Genomic DNA, 22,265 nt, shown 5'->3' on the forward strand with positions numbered 1-22,265 from the left:
CAGTCATTAAAGACTATTAATTTTTTTATAAAATACTATATTACCTATTTGAATGTATAATTTACATTCTATTTGTATACTATAATATTTACCTAACTGATCATATTTTAAAAATGAAATTATCACACACTTGTTTACAAATTGTTGGGATCGAGCCAACTATAATATATACAAACAAAATGGCCACCAAAACAGAAATCAATCAACCACATGTTGTGTCTGCAAAAACATCGGCACCCAAACGTTACACCAGTAAAAAGGGTAACATCATATTTTTTTATATAACTTTAACCTATACAATTTATTTGCTTAATAAAATGTTTACTATATCGTAAAAACACATAGTACTACCTAGGCTACTAGCTAGGTAGGCTCAACGCAACGTCAACAATACTTTCTTGTTGAAGTACCGAGTACTGTAGTAGGTTTGTTGTAGACTAGAAGTAAAGCAAATGGTCAGTTCGTACCCGTGTCTAACATGACAATGAGTGAAGGGGTTTATTTTGAAGCTGAAGTATCGAACAATTATTTATTTAATATAATAATAAGATCTGAAATGACAGAGTTAATTGTTTATAATTATAATAATAAATATTAAATTGTAATACCAGAATTAAATGAATTAATTAGGCCTAGGGCTTAAGTCTAAGTTAAAACTATTTCATTGAAACTGTTTTATGAAGGTGATAAAGGTTTTGAGTCTAATAATTGATATAGTAAATATTTAATGCCATGTACACTATTAAAGGATTTTTATATTATTATGTATTTAATCTGTGACCACCAGAGATATAATCTATTTTTTTAGTAAATTCCTTTTTTCAGCACGTCCAAGCCACCAAATTCCAGATGAGATTTTAAAAAATAAAGATATTAACGATGCAATATCTCAGGTCAGTTTATTTGAATAAAAGTGCAATGAGTAGTAACATTATTAAAATGTATATATTTAGTAATTTCTTCTTTTTTTTATTATTGAAGACAACTACAATATACGAATGAGGGTATGTTTATTGTAAATACATAATAGAAAAATAACGCTTAAAAAAGAACGACTTTTCGACTCCATCATGGGGTCATTATCAAGTCCAATGAATGAAATTTAAAAAAAAAACAACTACGATATAGCAGTTTCTTTATAGTATAAGATAAAAACCTGAGTCTCACAACAACAATATAATGATACAGTTATATTATGGTTATTTTAATAAATTATCTAATTTTATCTATTGTTTTTTAGCTTCCAAATAACTACAATTTTGAAATTCCAAAAACCATATGGAGAGTAAAAACTGTAAATGCTAAAAAAGGTATATAATAAACTAAATATTTATTTGCTGCATACAAAAATTCAACTTATATAATTATATATAGGCATCAATGGCATTATATAATGTAAATATACAGTATCTAGGCATCAAAATTATAACATAAAAGTGGTATAAATTAATACCATGATTATTCTTGTATTTGCAGTGGCACTCCAGTTCCCAGAAGGTTTGTTGATATTTGCCTGTACTATAGCAGATATGATTGAAAGGTTGGTGTCTGAATTTAAACACATGAAACATGAATAAAATGCAATTTACACAAATCAAAGATTCTAATAATAAAATAAGTGCTTTGATCATTGTAAAGGCGCTATATAAATGCCAATGTTAAAGACCCCTTCCCTGCAATTTTGGACGTTTTTTTGGAAAATAATACATATATATCACTTTAAAAACATTAAACCATGTCATTCCTTGTCTTAAATGTACGTTTTATGGTAAATTATGATAAAAAGTGAGAAACAATGCACTACCTAAGTAGCTCGCGGCGATCGACCTCTCGTGGACGGTCTTTGGCCTAGCCTAGCTAGGCTTAGTTTTGTAGGCCTAGCTGGTAAACATCGGTAACGTACGAACATCGTACGCTAGCTATATACCTAGCCTGACGTTGTATAGTTGCTGCATTAATTGTTCTATTTTTGCCAGACTCCGTTAATACAAATTGGGGAAAACCCGGTATTTTCACTGAAAAGTTAGGAGTCTTCCATTTGTTTTGGCCTCACGATCGATCGAAAAGTGGGCGAATTACAGGTGAAAAACAAAAATATCAATCCGCGCGCAATGCATTTTGGGATTTATAGCGGGCCGCTATAATTATTAGAATCAAACTTATTTTTCACATTTTTAACCGTTTAAAGACGAAAAAAGTTATCGCAATAGGACCATATAGTATTATTTTTACATTAAATATAGTTTGTGATCTTAAATTAGATCTAAAAAACGTAGGGAAGGGGGCTTTAAAAAGTGTGCCAAGTGTGTTGTTGTTTATTACTGTCATTACCAAGTATAGTCCTATGGAGGATTGGGTACATAAGTTTGTCTAAATTAGAGATGGTCAGGCCTATTATTGGATTATACGTTTTGTGATTATATTTTAACGTATGGTCATGTTTAAAAAAATTAAATGTCAGTAAATTATAAAAATGATAACCCTATAATTCGTCAAAGTGATGAATTAAATTCTTTTTTCTTATTGAATTTTTGTAGATTCACAGGTGCTGAAACGTTAATCATGGGCGATGTAACATATGGGGCTTGCTGCGTAGATGACTTTACTGCCAAAGCTCTTGGAGCGGACATGATGGTGCATTATGGACACAGCTGCCTTAGTAAGAATAACATTACTGTATATAATACAATTAAGTCAATGGAACAGAATAGAAAGGCTTTCTTGTACAAATCAGTGGCGTACCACAGAGGCTTGACGCCCCTGGTTTAGGAAACAACCCAAGTGGCCCTCCAACGCTGTTTTAGCCTTTTTCAACATATTTCAATACTTGTTTTCCTCTGGACATTGCTCGGGGCCCCCATAAGCTTTCAGGACCCCTGGGTTTAGCCGGTGAGCGCTCATAGCTGTTACGCCACTGGTACAAATATTGATACTGTCAGATTTGATGTCAATGATGTAATAAAGTTTTGAAATGTTTAATTATATCCAATTTAACTAAACTTTGGTTTTACTTTTAATTTTTCTTTTTTTCTCTACAGTTCCAATAAATGCTACCGAATCAATCAATATGTTGTATGTATTTGTAGATATAAAAATCGACACAGTTCACTTTATTGAAACCATTAAATTGAATTTTGAACCTATCACTTCATTAGCATTTGTTAGCACTATTCAATTTGTTGCTGCCCTTCAGGTAAGTTCTTAGTTTGTTTTAAGTTAGAACTAAATTGCATACTAAATTAGGAAACATAATCATTATATATACACAGTACACACCTTTAATATTGTTGTATTCATTTCATTTATTTCAATATCATCATCGCAACCTTAGCTGAATTACAAAGATATTTACATATTCTCAATATTAAAATTTGTATAAAAGTATAAAACCAATGGTAATTATATATAAAAAAGGATACAATTGACACCAGAAATACTATACAGGAACATGATGATTGATTTGTGTGCAATTTAATAGAAATTTGCTAATCAGATAGCAAAATTAAAGCTTCCTAAAATATCTTTTAAGGCCAGGTGGTAAACTCTCAGTTTGTACATTAATTCAAAATAGTAGTACACTTAATTGCAGTTTTAGCATATATTCCTCATAATGAAACCTGTTATCTTTCAAGGCTTCATATGTACAATTGAAAGACCAGTACAAGATTCAAGTGCCACAGAGCAAGCCTCTTTCTCCTGGTGAAATCCTGGGATGTACTGCTTCTCAACTTCAAGATGTTGATGCTATTATGTAATGGATAACTCTTGTTTTTGTCTAAAACTCTGTCGAACTTTATGTTCAAATGTGATGTGCCCATATATGGACATGATGATGTCATATCACTACCATATTTGGGCATATCACACTTTTTTTTGTCAAACTAGTTTGATAGTGTAGACAAAGCATTAGATATTATAGTGAAGAAATATGTACAATACAAGCACTGTTTATAAAGCATTATTGTAAAAAGCATGAGGTTACCTTGGTGTGACAGGTCAGTTGTGGAAGATTTACTGTAAATTTATTATTAACTAGAGGGTACTCCGAGAGTACAAACCTCCGCCTACTGTAAAATTCCCCTACATAAAATGCCCCCTGAATATTTTTTTTTTTACATTTTTTTTATTAGTTCTAAGTGTAAATATGTTAACTGCACACTACAAAGTTGTGGATGACAGTGTGGTGTAATGGTTATGTATCCAGCCTCTCACAGTTGAGATCGCTGGTTCAAGCCCCACTGAGGGTTTTTTTTTTGTTTTTTTTTGTGGACCTTGATCTTTGACCCTGACCCTTTAAAATTTAACCACAATTATATGATGTGTCATTGATCATTGTGGCTAAGTTTGGTGAGAATCGGATCAAAACTGTGGTCTCTAGGCAGTAAAATAATTTTTTGTTAGTTGTGACCTTGACCTATGACCTTTCCCCTCAAATTCGAACTCTACCAAATTTGGTTAGAATCGGATAAAAACTGTGGCCTCCAGGCTGTTCACAGACACACACACAAACATACAGGGGTGAAAACATAACCTCCTTGGCGGAGGTAATAAATTAAATCTTTTTTCTTATTCTAGATATCTTGGAGATGGAAGGTTTCATTTAGAAGCCATTATGATAGCTAATCCTAACATTAAAGCATTCAGGTAAGCCACTGTATGGAACTTTTTTATTTAAAAGTCTTCAAAAAAATGTGATGTGCCCAAATATGGTAGTGATATATCCAAAATCTGGTCTGGGCACATTTTTTTTGTCACAGTTTGATAGTGTAGACAGAGCTCTAAACAAATTATTGAAAGCCTTATAGTAGGTCATTGAACCAAAAAATCTGAACTATGATGGGCATGCTCAGTTCTAGCCAATATGATTAGAATGATATCATAAACAAATGCATTACCATATCACTCACACACTATTCAAACCCAACAATCTAAACTTTTAAATGAACATATGACTCGCACATAAAAACAATGAGAGGAGGTAACCTATAAAAGTAATACTATTTGCCTCTTATTTCACTTATGGTAAGCACCACTTAAGGTAAGTATAAGGGGAAAACTTAACAGAAGGAAAAAACCTTGCATTTGTTGTTATTTCAGGTATGACCCCTACAGCAAGGTGTTTTCGCAAGAACATTATGAAACAGAACGAATGCATAATATACGTCAGACAGCTATTGCTAAGGCCAGACAAGCCAACAAGTTTGGTCTAATACTAGGAACATTGGGCAGACAAGGTGCACCAAAGGTTTTACAGGTAAAGACATTACACACATTTAGTTTTACTTATACTTTACCCACCCACTAGTTGGTTGTCAATGTCTTTACATGAAAAATGTGAACTTTATTTCAGCATTTAGAGGAAAGGTTGAAGTCATGTGGATTGGATTATATTCTTGTTCTTTTATCTGAAATTTTTCCAGACAAATTGAAAATATTTAAAGATGTTGATGCGTAAGTCCCAATGTTATTTTGTATTGAACTACAGTACTAACAATGTAGGAATGAAATTATTAAATAAGCAACTGCTCCTAAAAAAAGGTCACATAATTTGCATCTCTCATACACCAATAAAATAAAAACACTACACTAAAATGGAAAGAGAGACTATAAATTCCCAATGGACTTACAGTAATATATCGGCCATATACCAGTACAAGAGAATAAAGGATAGGAAGTGATTGTTTTCGAGTGAATGAAGAGATGGAAACTGGTGGGAACCCAAGGCTAGGCCTCGTAACGCATCATTAAACTTTACCCCCTAGGTTAAGTATGACACACAAATGAAGAGATGGAAACTGGTGGGAACCCAAGGCTAGGCCTCGTAACACATCATTAAACTTTACCCCCAATTACTTAAAGTCCAGTTAAACCTCCTACTTTAATTTAATGTTGTTTCTTTTAGGTGGGTACAAGTAGCATGCCCTCGCTTGTCTATTGATTGGGGTTACGCATTTGATAAACCACTCTTAACCCCTTACGAGGCATCTGTCGCCCTCAAGGACATTGAATGGCAAAAGAGCTACCCAATGGACTACTACAGTAATGCCAGTCTTGGAGCTTGGACTGTCAACAATGAAGTGAATAGGCCAGCTAGGCCAACCAGAAAGGTGAAAAAAACAGAAGAGAAATCAACAAGTAGTTCAAATGTTCCATTAACAGAATGTTGTAAAGGAAATACTGTTAAACTGAAAGGAATTGAATCCAATTTAGTACCAGCACAACCAGACTGTAATGAAACATCACAAGGATGTTGTCAAGTTGTGAAACAAGATGCTGTATCAATACCAAACTAGTATATTGTGACATTCCAGCATTTATGTACAGAAAAGTGACAATCACACATGTCAACACAGAATCACAAGTTTGAAGTAAAAATCTAAAATGGAACAACGCCTATCGGTACTTAAATAAAACTCATGAACAAATATTTTAGATTCAGTTTATTTGTCTTTAAAAAAATATTCTTACAGAAATTTGAAATTCACGATACCACATTATAAGATAAAAAGAAAATAGTTTATAATGTATTTAGGACATATTTTAATTTAGGAACCTTTAAAAGAACACCCACCATATAAAATTCATAATAAAACAAAGTTAAATTAAAAATTAACTTTTCAATGTTTACTAGTGTACAATCAATTTTATCATAATTTTACTGAACATTAATATTGCAAAATAATGTTGAATTGACAATAACATTTATAAGAATATTGACATTAATGTTATGTCCTCCAGAAATGTGCTGGTAACATTCCCTTGGCTGCTGGAATCGAATTCCTTTTTAGTGATTCCTGTGAAAAGAAAACCATTAAATTATTGGTACTTACGATGTAGCTTTACGCAATACTGCATTTGACTTAAATAGATTGAGTACTAAATCTATCATATTGAAATAATCCACATACCTCTAAGAAGTTTTTGAGTCTCATTACAGGACCACCTCCACCTTGGCCTTTTACGGATTCAATTCTATATTGAAAAGTGTATATTAAGTATAATCTTTGGTTAGGTTACCATATTTGGTATTGGAGTGAGTTATCTAAACTACTGTTGCCTACAAGCATAGTTGTAATGAACATATTCTACCTATGAGTCTTTTTATAAATTTGTTAAGGTAAGTTAAGTCTGTACTTACCTAGGAAAGAAGTCTTTATAGAGAACATGAAGTAATTTTAAAAATTGTTTTCCATAAGTTTGAAGCAGAGTGGAGCCTGCCACCTGGTCACAAGCAGAAAAGACAATTCGTTATATTCATCATAAAAATAATCAGTCATGAAATTATTTTGTTTAAAGATGTATTGTCCCCCTGAACATTGTTAACATTTTTTGTTGAATATGCTATTTTAATGTCACATAATAGTAGTTATCCACTTTGAACCACAAATTTATTTACCTCAAAAAACTATAATTTAAAGCAAAAAATATTTTGTCATTTTATATGAGAAAACATTGTTTTTTCTGGTTTTTTTTACGAAAGGGATTAACTTTATTAAAACTACAAAATAACCTATTCAAAATTTGATTTAATAATCTTTTTTGTTTCTGGAGTACAATACATCTTTAAATCTAATCATAATTAAAATAAATATTCAGTCTTTGAACAGTTGCTTTTGTTTTGGCGTTTAAATAATAAGAATATTCTTAAAAAACGAATGTAAGCACGTTCTTAGTACATGCTTACCTGCAAGAAATCAAACAACACCGTAGCTGTAATATCGGGTTGAGGTTCCAAGGCTAGCATGCTGGCTACAAACTTCCAACCTTCTTCAACTCCAAATGGATGTTTCTACAAAGAGAAACAAAGTCCAGAATATTAGCCAACGAATAGAAAGATAATTAAGTGGTGCCCAACCGTAATTTACTTTCACTTAAGTCCAGAATATTAGTCAACACACACACAGACTTAATTGTTAACATGAATGAAAAGTATAGCTACAGACATATAGTATTTACTTACTAAAAGACTTATGCTTGTGATATTGAAAAACCCCAAAATGTTAGTTAGATTATTTTGAAAGTTGAAACTAATACAAGACCTTGCAAATAACTAAAAAGCTTACATGTTGAGAGCCTTGAACTGGTTGTGTTATGATAATGGAAGCAAATAGACGTGTATAACCAGACATCCGTCGTAGAAATTTATCCTGCTTTTCGGCCGTACCATCACTATCATATTGATAACCTAATGTCCTAAAAACATAAAATTCAATGTTTTTTCAAAGTAATTGAAATATTGTTAAAGAAATTAGTATTAAAAGAACATTATGTTAATATCTTATATCGTAAAGGCCTATTTACACAGATGAGCGGTAGCGACAATAAAAATATAGAATCTATGTTATCCTTATGACCACTTACACACAACACGGAGCTGACGGGCGGTTTCTGCTCAATATAGATACAGATTCTAAGCGGAACAAGCTATGCAGTTTCCTGCTTGTCTATGTAAATTGGCCTTTAGACAATATATCATTCTAAATCATTGTCAATCAAAATCAAAAGGGTCAAATTAACTTAGTATCTTACTTAAAATATTCTTCAGATGTTTGAGATTCTTGCTTTGGAATATAGTATGGTACTAGATATGGACAGTTTTTGTAAAAGTGGGCCAAGACAAGAGGCCGCATGTCTGGAAACTCACACATTATGGCAACTGTGAGGGCAGCATATACAAATGCTGATTCATGTTGAGAAGACACTTGCTCATCACCTTGTTTCTAAAAAAAACCAATTTAAAACAAATTTTCGATCAGAGTCAAGTTAATAATTTAAATAACATAGAAATATACAATAGGGAAGATACTTGTCTGTTGGAGAATTCATTCAGCAAGCTGTAGAGAAACAATGTTGGTACTACAAAGTTGTCAGTATACAGATATTGACTGCTTAGAGGTGTATTATAACATTATAATATTAATAATTTTGGCACTACAAAGATGTCAGTGCTGTTTATTGTATTAATAAGATGAGTGGGTACACACAGCAAACTTGCATAAATAAGTCGTCTAGCAGTGATACAATTTGCTTCGGACAATCAGGCATTTTAATTATTTTACTGTATATAACTTTGTATATTTCTGTTGTGCTGAAATTGAATATATCAAATACATGACGTACCACAAGCTTCTTAGCCAGCAGATCTTTACAAAACATTACACCGCCTGGCAGGGAGCCTGCGGACATCCTCTGGTTCGATACTTCAACAGATTGACCAGAAAGAAGCCGGACTAGTTTATTGAGTTTGTCTTTTAAGTGAGAACCTGACTTGTCTGAAACCGCATTCACTGGAGTGTTCACAGCCTTTTGTAAACCAAACCTTTCTTTCTTTATCTTCAGAGAAAAATATTTTGTTTTTTGTTTTCTATGCCATTAATTAAAGATGACAAATATCACCATCCCTAAAAAGGTATTATATATTTTTACTGCATCTTAAAAGATATACCTCTACTACAGTATCTTAAAAGTAGCAGGTTGTAGTGGCATTGTAGTTTGGTTGCTAACAGATTAGCCTTAATAATATTGAATGGGTTTTTTTCTATGCCACAAATTAAAGATGAAAAAGAGTACAATTAACAGATATCACCATCCCTAAAAAGGGATTTCTTCATCCTACAGGATATGACTATCTCAAAAGTAGCAGGTTGTAGTGGCATTGTAGCTTGGTGGTAGTAGATTTGCCTACCAATCACAGGCTTCTGGGTTCAAAGCACTGGTTTAGTTCTAATTTACATTTCCAATATTAACTCTGTTGTGTTGCTGAAACAAGTAGATACTTACTCTAGGGTCCTTGCTATCTGTAAGTTCTTTAAAGGAATTAGTTGCTTCGTTTAACTTATTCATGACTTCAATGTAACGTTTATTTGATTCGTCAGTGGCATAAGCATTTAAAATTCCTACATTAAAAACAAATTCTTGATAATCAGGATTTTAAATGATGACGACTATTACTATTAGGATGGGTGATATTGACAGTAACTTACCGGTTATTTGAGGGGGGCTGACATTAGTTGGAACAGCTGTAGCAGTGGGTGTAGTAGCAGGTGGTGGAGCAGCCTTCGCTGCTTCTTCTTCTTCCTTTTTCTTGGCAGCTATCTCTTTGCTTAGTTTCTCTGCTTCAGCTGGATTACAAAACAATATTAGTACAAATTACTCATGTGAATGAAAACAAGACACAAAAATAGAATCGAATTCTAAAAGTTGACAACCCCCACGTCCAATGTCAGAATGTTGTATCAAGGATTTGATACTAGAGTATCTTGTGCACATTATATTCTAAAGGTCTGTCTACACAAAGTTTGACAAGAAAGTGTGATGTGCCCAAATATGGTGGTGATATGCCCAAATAAGGTGGTGATATGCCCAAATATGGGCAAATCACATTTTTTTGTTACAGAAAGTTTGATAGTGTAGACAGAGCTCTATATATTGAATGTTTGTAAGTAACCTGTTGCTTGGCTTGCATTCTCCAAACATTTCTTTACTTCTCCTATTATGTTGATCATGCCATCAACCAATTCTCTAGTAGCACCTGATGCTGTGCCCTTTGTCATTAAGCTGTCTAAAAAAAAATTCAATTAAATTGTTATTAAAAGTAATAATTTAATAGAGTTTAGAAATGTTAATATTTAATTCATAGCATATAGCTACTCCTTTGAAAATTGTTTTATATTTACAATATACTACAATAACTAAATATATCAATAAATGTTCCTGTTGACTGTTATCTGTTCTATTTCTACCACACTGGCAAATACTGGTCTACAACTTAATTAACAATAGCCAACAGTACACATAAGTTGCCAATTAAGTACCAAAGTCGTTGCTTACCTGCACCATCTCGTAACTTAGTAGCATACTCTATAATTTCTTTCACATCTTTTCTAAGAAGTTCCTTGTGTTTACAGCCTGCTATTAGTTTTGTTAAGGCTGATAAACATTCCTTGATTTGTTTATGTACAAGTGTCATGCTCTCTAGATGTCGTTTAGCTTCTGCAGCCCTGATAAGAAATAACAATTAGGAAATGAAATCTTGAATAGTTCTTCTAGTATATATCCGTGATTAATGTTGGATTCTATTTTTGTAATTGTATATTATGTTAATATGTGAAAGAATGTGAATACTACATAGCAGGTCCTCCCCTAACAAGAACTGAGCATAGAGATGATGGATAGACAAAGGTGGAGAAAGAGGCTAGCACCACTGACAGGCAAAATCCTACATGGGAGCTGAAGGTGCTCCTCCTTTACCAGTGTGTGTGCTATTACATAACATTATACATTTTATATTATTTTTACCTTGCCTGTCTCTCAGCCTCCACTTCTACCCGTCTCCTCTCTGCTGCCTCTGCTTCTGTCATAAGCTCCAATTCTTTTAACTTTGCATCTAATCTCTGGAATAAAAAATAATTCAGTGATGATTTGAAGAAGATAATGAACAAATATTGGAATTTTTTTTTTAATATTAGAATTTTTTTTTTAAGCATTGGATTTTTTTTAAATATAAGATTTTATTTTTAATATTAAATTGTTCTAAAAAAATATTAATAATAAAAAAATTTGTTTCACCTTTATATTCATTCTATGACTTTCTCTTTGGTTGAGTAATCTCTTTCTTATTGTCTCATCACTTTGTTCTTCAATTTTTTTAACTCTCTCCATCAGCTGCATTGTTTTAATCTTTTGTTTCTGTTCTAAGACAGCTACTTGTTCTAATGACTGCTCCCAAAGATGATTGCTGAACTTCTCCTGACTTTCTCTTCTTTTCTTTACATTTTCCTAAAATAAAAAAAATCAGGATTTAACACATCAATAGCAATAAAAAACAGTAATAAATTTTCTAAAGCTCTGTCTACACTATCAAACTAGTTTGTGATGTGCCCAAATATTGTAGTGATATGACATTATCATTTCCATATATGGGCACATCAATTGTTTTGTCACATGAAGTTTGATAGTGTAGACTGAGCTTTAGACATCTCTATTGCTACCTTATTAAGCTCTGTCCACACTATCAAACTACAAACAAAAGTGTGATGTGCCCAAATGTCACATGACATCACCATTTCTATATATGGGCACATCACATAAAGTTTAATAGTGTAAACAGAACTTTAGTCATCTCTATTGTTAACGTATACAATTAAAAACAATCTTACAATGTAAAATGTGTGTTTTCTAACCTCTGCTTTCTGTTGCCATTCATCTTCACACCTTTTCAGTGATAACTGAACATGATCTTCATCTTGATGTGTTAATTCTATACTTTCTACTGTATCAGATGATTGTACACTGAAAACAATCAATAAATTAGGAAATAAAAAACTATATTTTAATGAAAAATTTTTCTGAATATGAAAGACAATATGTTTTCTTAATATTCTGAGTGTTATTGATTTGATTACTTGATTCTCAGTAGGAAATCTTAATCAGTATTGCTAGGTATAGAGGCCGGGCATGTTGCTTTATAGGCCTATCAGTGAATTCAATGTTTTTATAATAAATCATCTCAATTTCTTCAATGAACGATGCCAAGTTATTAGTCTGGTAGTTGAACCAAAAATATAGGCCCTACCCGGAAAAAAATGGTACAAAGCAAATTTTTACATCATTAGAAGCGCAATTTTATGGAGAACAACATATCCAAAATCGACAAAAATCTAGCTTGGGGAAAACATTTTAGATACGTTTTTCTACTGCCTCCTTTACGGGCCTAGCAATTAACACAGGGACTTGAAATGCATTGCCAGGCCAGGCCTATCTAGCACAGTCAGTGACTAGCCTAGGCCTAGTAGGCCTAGAGTATGAAGTAGATTAGTTTTACTCAAATTATTTACTGTATTGTACATTGCCTAAAATGTCTACAAATATTAATAAAATGATTATTTGTTTACCAATCTTCAAACATTTTGTGTTCAGGTTTGTAGTTACAGCCTACTTACAAAGTTAAATAAGAAATCTGATTTAGGCCTACCACACAATCATCACACACAGTGTAAATCCTTTATTTAACCTAAGGGCATTGCCTAGCTAGCAATGTAAGCTTAATTCTGATTGGTGTATTTAGTATTTTGTATGCAAACTTCATCTATTAGGCCAATCAGAAAAGTTAATATACATTTAGGTTTTTTAAATTATTCATATTCTGAAAAACTTTTTGAGCATGGTTTTTTATGAAAGTTAGGTATTAAACAAAATCTTATGAATAATATTATTTATTAATATCTAATTAGCAGTTTAAGTTATATACTTTATATATATAATTTGTGTAAAATGTCTAGTTAAGCTACATTTAAATATTGGTAGAGCCTAAAAGATCAGACACATCATAGGTCTACAGTGAGAATAACTTTTGATATCAATACAAAAGTCAAAGATGGAAAATATTATTGTCTATAACAACTTTAATGAAGACCGTTGTGTGATATGTACACTTGGTATGAGTATGATGTTGTGCCAGTCAATGTAACAAGAAAGGGAATTCTCACCATGATTGAGTTCAGTAAAAACCGTGGACATTTAGATTAAATTATTTAACTGAATGTGCCAAGTCCACACCAATTGGTAAAGTATTAGTTCATAAGAAATGTTGTGGAAAATTTACCAATGAAAGAGTCCCAGTTGGGCGTGATGAAGAACGTGAGGATGATGTTTCAAGTGTGAAAAGGCTACGATCTAATGATTTACCTTTCAACTGGAAGAGAGATTTTTTTTGTGCGGGAAATCCACTACAGTTGATACTAGGCATCCAAATAGAACACCACGTGTACATATTGTTACAACATTACCGATTCGTGGTAGACTTTTGGAGAAATGCGCATCACAAGCAGACTCTTGGGCTCCTGAAATGGAAAAACTTCTGCATGGATGTATAGATCTAGTTGTAGCAGAAGCTGTTTATCATCATGATTGTTTTTCACGTTTTATGCTAAATAAAGAGCTAATCAAAGACGATGTAAAAAAGCAGCAAGGAAGGCATGAACACCAAGAAATGCTGCAATGTTTTGAAAAACTGTGCCAGTGGCTGGAATTAGACGCTGATGCAGAACTCTACAGTCTTACAGAATTACACACAAAGATGAGAGAGTTAGCTGAAGAGTCTATAATATACTCAGTTAAAAGACTAAAACAAAAGCTAGAAGAACGTTACAAACAATTTATTTTCTTTGTGGAGGTTGAAGGACGTGGGAATATTGTTTGTTTCAAAAACATGGCAAAGTACATACTTAATGAGAAATGGTACTCGGAGAGAAAACAAAACATTGAAGATGAATCAGAGCGAATTGTATGTACTGCAGCAACTATCTTACGAGCAGAAATAGGAGAAAGTAAGTACAACACTGAATCATATCCCATAAATGACGACATCGGCAATATTGAACGAGGCAAAATGTGGATACCACGTCATTTACAAACTTTTTTGAAATATTTGATTCCAGCAGAACACAATCACTTACACGAAACCAACATACAATGTATGTTTTAGATGGAGGAGCTCTTACACAGAGCAAAAGGGGCAACATATAAAGATATAGCCATGCAGTATGTGAGTTGTGTTCGTAGAAAATTTGGAGATTCATGCATTGTGTTTTGAAAAGGGACCATCAATAAAAGACCATGAGCATCAAAGGCGTGTTGGAAGACACACAAGTACCGGAGATGCTGATACAATGATTGTTTCATTTGCTCTATAGTACGCACGGCAAGGGCAAACTGTTGATGTGGTAGCCGATGACACAGACGTGCTTGTGTTGATGATGTACCACTTTAACCCAACTATGGCAGATATTTACTGAAGCGAAACAGTCATATAATAAAGAGCTAAAGTTGTAGAAAATTTGTGATCTTGTCAAGAATACTGGCAATGATGTAACATCGCATTTGTCATTCGCTCATGCTTGGAGTGGCTGCGATACGATATCTGCCATATTTGGCCAAGGAAAAACTAATCTTCTGAAGAAAATTTGTAGTTCCAAGGAATTACAACAGTTATCCAAGTCAATTAGTGATGAGAGTGCAACAGCCGAAGATATTGGAAAAGCTGGACTTGAAGTATTCAAAATAATCTACGGTCGCAAAAACTGTGAATCTTTAAACAACTTACGGTATGTGAAATTTATGGATATGGTAGCATTTGAGCCTCAAAAACTTCCACCTACAGAGAGAGAGCAGCATATTTAAATAGTCTGTGGGTACATTTACAGATACTTGTGTGGTCAAAACTAAATACTGACTTGGACCCTTTACAATGGGGTTGGAAATGCGAAGGAACCCATCTAACTCCAATCATGACAGATTCTGCTGCAGCACCAGACACTTTACTAAAGTTTGTTCGGTGCAAGTGCAAATTATCATCCAACAACCCATGTGGTACAAATTTATGTTCATGTCGTAAAAATGGACTGAAATGCGTAACATCATGTGGAGATTGCAGAGGGGACAGTTGCAAAAATTCAGAGGAATTGGTTGTTGATGAATCAGATGAAGAATAGTGAAAAAGAATGGTATGGCCTAATTTTATAATTAAGTCGATTTTATTACAAAATGTTCCATCTTCCATCTATATTGTTATTATACACGTTTATGGTTTCAAAATGACCTCTTTAATGTCGTTTATTTTAAAAACTTGTCATTAGCATGAATAGAAATGTTCACTTTACGAACAATTTAAGACCAATTTTAAATTTGTATACTCAGTATTTATTGAGATATCGAAATATGAGGTCAAAGGTCAAGATGTCAAGAAATAAACTTTCCAGCCATTTTTTGACAAAGAATTTCGTAAGAGCAAATAGAAATATGTACATAACAAACAATTAGAGACCAAATTAAAGACTCTGCAGTTAGCGGTTTCCAAGATATAAGATTATAATGACTGTAAGAGTGGTTTTTTAAGTAAATTGACAAAATAAAAGTAAAACGCGTCTAAAAAATTTTCCCCAAGTTGGATTTTTGTCGATTTTGGATATGTTATTCTCCATAAAATTGCGCTTCCAACGATGTAAAAATTTGCTTTGTACCATTTTTTTCCCGGTTCAACCCTTCAACTACCAGACTATATGAATACACTAGGTTTTAGTCGTCAATAGCTAGAGATTAGTAATTGGTAGTGTGCTTAGCTACAACAGTGCATCTCTCTATCTAAGTAGCCTATTGAGTGTGACTTAAAATGAATGCCAAGTTATGAATACACTAGGTTTTAGTCGTCAACAGTGGTGGCGCCAGCGGGGGGGGGGGGGGGGGGGGGGGGGCTACGGGGGGCTCTAGCCCCCTCGTCGGGGAGTCTATTAAGAAAATCGGCCTGTCTTCAACATTATGATACTGTACTCGAGCTGTTCAACCGGTTTTCAGATATTAAAAACAATTATCGTAGGAGGAGATAGGAAAATGCGAAGCATCCTCGTATTATTGTGTGCAGGTATTTTTTAAGAGGACATCCATTAGACAGTGTATACTATGGTCGGAAAACACCCCTATTTGGGGCAAATCGTTCAACCTAAATTCGTTTTAATTGTCAATAACTAATTATCTAACTCAATTTAATTAGTAAACAGGGTTACATCTGGTGGTTTAAATCAGTACCAAGATTCTAACCAACTTTATATACTATCGAGTAAACATTCTAGAAATAACGCGCAATTTACCGAATTTTGCCCTTACGTAAATTTATAAACCATAGATTTAAAACAAATAGGAACTACTGTATAAACATTTTGATGAAAATAAATTTAAAACTGACTTACTTAATACAAATTGGGCTGAAATTAAGAATTATACTGATGTTGATGATGCTGTTGATTTCTTTCAAAAAAACCTTTCTTAATATTGCAAATAAAAATGCACCCATTAAATGTAAAAGAGTTCGCCAAAAAAAACAGTCCGTGGCTAACTAAAAATGTAATACTTCTCATCAGAAGAAGAGATGCATTAAAAAGACGAATAAATAAGAAAAATAGGCCTCAGCTTTGGCCTGAATATAGAAAATTAAGAAATCAAGTAAATTATGAACTTCGAAAAAGTAAGAAGAACTATTTTTCTGAACTCAATACTAAAGATCAGAAAAAGATATGGGAAAATATTAAATTAATTATTCCTGGCAAAACTAAAAGCATGAATATAACAAGTATTAAAACCACAAATGATAAAGAAAATGATGAAGTAACTAATTCTAAAGATATTGCAAATGTATTAAATAAATATTTTGCCAATGTGGGTCCAACATTAGCTCAATGTATTCAATCTACTAATCAACTCTCTAACTTTACTAATGATGTAAATAATACTAACGACAAATTAACCTTTAAATATGTAAATAAACAAGACGTACATAAACTTCTTAACTCACTTTCATCAAAAAAAGCAACTGGAACTGATGAAATACCAGCTAATCTTCTAAAAATCGCTATCGATGACATTGTTTACCCAATAACATATATAATTAATTTATCTTTAAAAAATTTAACTTTTCCAAAACAATGGAAAAGGGCCAAGATCTGCCCTCTTCATAAAGGTGGAAATAAAATGAATGTAATAACTATAGGCCAATTTCAATTCTCCCAATATTATCTAAAGTTCTTGAAAAAGTTGTATTTGTTTGAACAAGTTTATGATTTCCTAAATCTAAACAAAATGCTATATGAAAATCAGTCTGGGTTTAGACCAGGCTACTCAACTACGACTGCATTGCTTAATATCACAGAGACCTGGCTAGAAGCCATTGACACTGGAAATTATATTGGGTTAGTAATGATAGACTTGAAAAAGGCTTTTGATACAGTAAATCACAGTATTCTTATCAATAAACTAAGATCTTTCAATTTTCATTCAAATGTTATTCAGTGGTTTGAAAACTACCTGCATAATCGTGTACATATAACCAATGTAAATGGTGATTTTTCTGATGAAAGTCACAGTGTATGTGGAATTCCTCAGGGTTCCATCCTAGGACCATTAATGTTTCTCCTTTATGTTAATGACTTGCCTAATGTTGTAAATAAATGCTTATATTTATTAAATAAGTTCAATATCAAAAACAATTACTATAATATTAGAACTAAGCCAAATTTAATAGTACCAAAACCAAAAACAAACTACAAAAAACGTAGCTTATCATATAGAGGTGCCAAGGTTTGGAATGAGCTACATGAAGATATTAAAAATGTGAACTCTGTCTCTCTTTTTAAGAAACTGTTAACTGCTAATTTCATGTAGCTTTATTTAAATGTAGTGTATTATTTAATTTTATAGTTAGTAAGTGTATCCTTGTTTTTTATCTGCTTTTGTTTTTTGCTTCTGTAATTGTTTTATTATTTGATTTGATATCTACTTTTGACATTTATTATTGTTGGTGTTTCCCTTTGAGCACGGTCTTACTGAAAAACAACTTTTAGTTGAGTTAAGTATCCGTGATTAAATAAAGCTTATTATTATTATTATATAGATTCTCACCTGATTGGACAAACTTCATTTTTCTCATCATCTACAGTTGAATTATTTTGATTTAAGTTTTCTTCAATTTCAATACATTCACTTTTTGTGAACAAATTAAAGTCAGCTGTGACATTCTTCAATGTTGGTGGAGATGTACATGCTTTAATAATTTCCTGAACAAAGCAATAAAACAAAGAAATAACCAACCAGGTCCAATTTTTGCTAATTAACTGATAGCCTATGTTACTGATATAGTTAGCTGATATAAGATCCATACTGATATAATAATAATATAGCAAGCCTATTTATTTATTATTTTGTTCACAAAAAAATTAATTATATTAATATTATTAGGCCTCCATGATGGCATGCCTACTAGGCTACTACTAGGCTATCTATGTCTAGGCCTAGCTAGCTCATCTATGCACAATACGACCTAGGACTGAAGGACCAACTAGGCTAGCAGAGCCGGTTCTAAATGCTAGGCCTAGCTAGCTAGTCGTGGTCGTTTTATACTAGGCCTAGTACTAGCCTATGCCTAGCGCGCGGAAGCGGTGCCCCGGGCTGCTACTGTCTGACTCACCTACTGAGCCTAACTTAAGATTAGGCCAGCCTGGTATTATATAGCACTGTTTTAACAAATATACCAAAATGTGTATTAACGTTCACTCACAGGAAGGCGATTCTCCTGAAGCCAATAGGGGTCATGTTTAACGTTTCCTAATCTCGTTTTCTTTAGCGACGACAAAATACTGGAAAGCTCCATGTTTTCTTAGGCCAAAACGACCTCCAAAACGTACACAAAAAAGATCAATCTAACATAGAGAGGGCAGTATTACAATTTAATAATAAAGAAAAGTCAGAATAGCTATTTTCTCCTTTATTTTTCACTAATTTCAAATTTCATTTACTTTCAATTCTGTTTGAAATGTTCGTTTTTGTCTTTTAAGTTCATACAGATACTGAAGCTTGCACCATGCCCCTCTACACATTGCAACTAATCTGACATCAGTGATCTCTTCACGCTGTGTCGCAAAAGCAAACTGCTTTCTGAAAGAAAAAGATGTGAAAATGACTTTCTGCAAAGTTGGTTAAAGCTACTGATGTTTTCTCCTGGAGAACGTTACCTGCTGGGTCACTTTCAGATCTCATAACCTATTTATCTTATTCTTAGATATATTCATTGTGGACAGCAAAATTAATTTATTATGTAAATAGGTCAAAATACCAAAAAAAAATACTTTACTTGTCCTGTCAGACCTTATATTTGATAAAAATACAGATAAACAATAACTATATGTCATATTATATATAAGAATGAAACACATATAATGAACAGAAATGTAAAATTGTTTACTGTCCCTAGAAAAATCGCAACAAATAAATATTTCAGATTTTTTGCATTTTGATGTTTGACTTTGAAAAATGGCACTAAAATAGCTTTAAATTTAATGTATATTTAAACTGTTCATTCCATGCACTGTCTTCAAGTGTAGTATTTATTACCTTAGTATGAATTGGGCATACTTTAAAAATCCTCTCTGCATTAGACTCAATGATAAGAAAACATAGCATCTTGACATCAGGTACGGATCACCAATCTTTTTAGCAAGTATAAACTGTTGCTGTGATATCCTTCCAGCTACGGAAGCCTGCAAAACATTCATTACATCTCATTTGTATTATTCATAATGGTTGATCACACATATCACAATCTACTAGGGTGAGATTTTATTAACAGACTCTAAACTTGTATGGAATTTCTGAAGAAGGCTGATCACACTTCAGACAATTATTAATGTAACATTTGAATACAGTAGTACTGTCGTAGTAGATTGTGAATGCGCAGACGGACCGTTGCAAGTCATCGTTCTACCCAGCTGGGATACGCAATTATAACAAAAGAATTTTTTTCTTTTTTTGCTTTAAATTTATTTAAGGCAAGCCAAGATATGAGCATTGTAATTTCCATTATATTGGTAATAAAAGGAATATGTAATCTCTTGTATACTTACACATTGATGGAATTGATCACCTAAAGAAGAATAAGCTCCTCCTAAAGTTGACAGCCAAGAGAAAGCATCTTCAAATTCAAGTCTCATTGTTAAGTATGGCAGCATATAATTACACCTACAAAAAAAAACTATTGATTGAATTACTGACCTGCTACAACTTTTTCATTGATTGATGGTATAAAAGATTTTCTAATTTTCTTGTTTTTTTATAGAAAAAGACTACCTTATCTTTTTCATTATCATAAAATGATTGAGACATAAATCAATTGTGGTTCAAGGGCCAAAAGCTTAGGCTACACTATCAAACTAGTTTGAAAAAAAAGTGTGATATGCTCAAATATGGTAGTGATATATCATCAAGTCCATATATGGGCACATCACATTTTTTTGTCACATAAAGTTTGATAGTGTAGACAGAGCTTTACAATTGTAAAATGAAGTGCTTAAATTGAAAAATCTCTTTGCATTAAAATTTTGCCTATAAAATAATGTACCATGTTTACCATCGTATATCTGCTTCTATACATAAAATGTTTTGTTTGCATTTTATTTTTAAAATAATTCCTGAGGAGTGCTGCAAACAGTTTGACCGATTGTTGTGGAAATTGTTCCGAAAGTTCTGTGACTTTTCAAGTTCATTTGTCAGACATGATACAAGATGCGTGTCAAGAACCCATTTTACTGTAATGTACTTAGAAATCTTCACATCTTTGTCATCTTTCAGTAATAAGAATGTCTTAGTAAACATAACATCTGCATGAGGAGTACCATCCTTGTATAGATATATTTTACGGTCTGTCTTCTGACGGTCGTAGACATTGAGGACAATAATCTGTGCACCTTTTGACTTCTCCATAATGCCCTGTAGTTGGTATACTGTACTGTCGTATACCTTCAATTCAAAATCTGAAAAATAATGACAAATAAAATGGCCAATTTGTTTAGTCATCAGATATTTTAGGTTCATTGTTGAAGTAATTCCGTTTAATGCATCAAATTCAGATGAGGAAAATTGCTGCGACACACTTTCTTCCCTAAACAACAAAATGGAACTATTCCCCCAATTCTGAATTAAATCTATGTCCATGAACTTAAATAGTGCCGACAGTGGCGCGCCAGGAACTTTGACAGACACCATCAAATTGAAGGTGGTTCATATGCATGAAGAAACTTAAACCTTTTTAACAATCTAGCCTACTGCTGCTGGAGAGAATAAATAGGCTATATAGCCAAGATAAAAGATATGCCTATACACTCTACTACACTAGCTACTATACTATTACTCTAGTAGTAGTAGTGTACTACTACTACTACTACAGTAGTTAATACTACATGGAGTAAAGAATTATTCTTTATTCTCCAATGCTAATTAATTATTTTATACTTAATAATACTATAGAGTCCAGAGAGGGCCTACTAGAGTACTAAGACTAGTAACTATATAAAGGCCTACATTTATTAATTCCATGATAATATGGGTTGGTCCGGAATCCAGAATGTGCATAACTAGGCTTAATACATTTTATAATAAATTAATATTAAAATTAACATATTTAATCACTGATGATAGCAACACAGTACACTTCATCAAAACAACAAACATCTTTCGTCACGCTTCGTTTCGTTCACCTCGTGTTGTTCCTGACCTCCAATTAAAACATTGTAAATCACTCTCAAACCTGTTTTAAACTCAAACATTATTAACTAAATAGAGCCTAGTTATTAACTATTTATAAATTATACGTTAGTATTATGATATATGAATAAGCTTTGATGCAATTTAAATTAATTTTACAAACAAATGTATCATTTTAATTTCAG

At 32.7% G+C, this 22,265-nt stretch overlaps 3 protein-coding genes across 3 annotated transcripts; 1 reads left to right on the plus strand and 2 right to left on the minus strand.

Annotated features, from left to right (window-relative positions):
• Window positions 1-179: 179 nt before the first annotated feature.
• On the plus strand, window positions 180-6,641 carry LOC140045537 (2-(3-amino-3-carboxypropyl)histidine synthase subunit 1-like). Its single transcript, XM_072090489.1, has 11 exons — window positions 180-261; window positions 826-893; window positions 1,241-1,310; window positions 1,477-1,540; window positions 2,538-2,659; window positions 3,039-3,193; window positions 3,633-3,751; window positions 4,576-4,644; window positions 5,098-5,254; window positions 5,351-5,451; window positions 5,903-6,641. Exons 1-11 carry the CDS (start codon window positions 180-182, stop codon window positions 6,291-6,293), a joined length of 1,398 nt encoding a protein of 465 aa, XP_071946590.1. The 3' UTR covers window positions 6,294-6,641.
• Window positions 6,642-6,686: 45 nt separating this feature from the next.
• On the minus strand, window positions 6,687-19,220 carry LOC140045536 (mRNA export factor GLE1-like). The gene is made up of 16 exons (XM_072090488.1): window positions 19,103-19,220; window positions 18,448-18,602; window positions 12,183-12,291; window positions 11,569-11,778; window positions 11,299-11,393; window positions 10,831-11,000; window positions 10,448-10,561; window positions 9,984-10,121; window positions 9,781-9,896; window positions 9,121-9,333; window positions 8,530-8,720; window positions 8,064-8,193; window positions 7,685-7,789; window positions 7,139-7,221; window positions 6,909-6,972; window positions 6,687-6,794 (listed from the first exon to the last, which is right to left on the minus strand). The coding sequence occupies exons 1-16, from the start codon at window positions 19,193-19,195 to the stop codon at window positions 6,726-6,728; spliced, it is 2,055 nt and encodes a 684-aa protein (XP_071946589.1). The 5' UTR covers window positions 19,196-19,220; the 3' UTR covers window positions 6,687-6,725.
• A 74-nt stretch (window positions 19,221-19,294) lies between these two features.
• Window positions 19,295-22,062, minus strand: LOC140045538 (uncharacterized). The gene is made up of 5 exons (XM_072090490.1): window positions 21,898-22,062; window positions 20,948-21,350; window positions 20,445-20,559; window positions 19,936-20,081; window positions 19,295-19,479 (listed from the first exon to the last, which is right to left on the minus strand). The coding sequence occupies exons 2-5, from the start codon at window positions 21,298-21,300 to the stop codon at window positions 19,326-19,328; spliced, it is 768 nt and encodes a 255-aa protein (XP_071946591.1). The 5' UTR covers window positions 21,301-21,350; window positions 21,898-22,062; the 3' UTR covers window positions 19,295-19,325.
• Window positions 22,063-22,265: the final 203 nt, after the last annotated feature.

This window comes from Antedon mediterranea, chromosome 3, assembly GCF_964355755.1.
Source record: "Antedon mediterranea chromosome 3, ecAntMedi1.1, whole genome shotgun sequence".
Taxonomy (NCBI): domain Eukaryota; kingdom Metazoa; phylum Echinodermata; class Crinoidea; order Comatulida; family Antedonidae; genus Antedon; species Antedon mediterranea.

Bases quoted from the DNA above. Each gene is read 5' to 3' on its own strand.
- LOC140045537 (XM_072090489.1), top strand. From the start codon at position 180: ATGGCCACCAAAACAGAAATCAATCAACCACATGTTGTGTCTGCAAAA. The intron at 894-1,240 runs GTCAGTTTATTT...ATTGTTTTTTAG, and splicing joins TTAACGATGCAATATCTCAG to CTTCCAAATAACTACAATTT. The intron at 2,660-3,038 runs GTAAGAATAACA...TTTTCTCTACAG, and splicing joins TTATGGACACAGCTGCCTTA to TTCCAATAAATGCTACCGAA.
- LOC140045536 (XM_072090488.1), bottom strand. From the start codon at position 19,195: ATGGAGCTTTCCAGTATTTTGTCGTCGCTAAAGAAAACGAGATTAGGA. The intron at 7,790-8,063 runs GTAAGCTTTTTA...TTCTCTTTGTAG, and splicing joins CAGTTCAAGGCTCTCAACAT to AAACATCCATTTGGAGTTGA. The intron at 7,222-7,684 runs GTAAGCATGTAC...GCTTGTGACCAG, and splicing joins TGTTGTTTGATTTCTTGCAG to GTGGCAGGCTCCACTCTGCT.
- LOC140045538 (XM_072090490.1), bottom strand. From the start codon at position 21,300: ATGGAGAAGTCAAAAGGTGCACAGATTATTGTCCTCAATGTCTACGAC. The intron at 20,560-20,947 runs GTAAACATGGTA...TTTTTTTTGTAG, and splicing joins ATAGAAGCAGATATACGATG to GTGTAATTATATGCTGCCAT. The intron at 19,480-19,935 runs GTAATAAATACT...TTTTTCTTTCAG, and splicing joins TATGCCCAATTCATACTAAG to AAAGCAGTTTGCTTTTGCGA.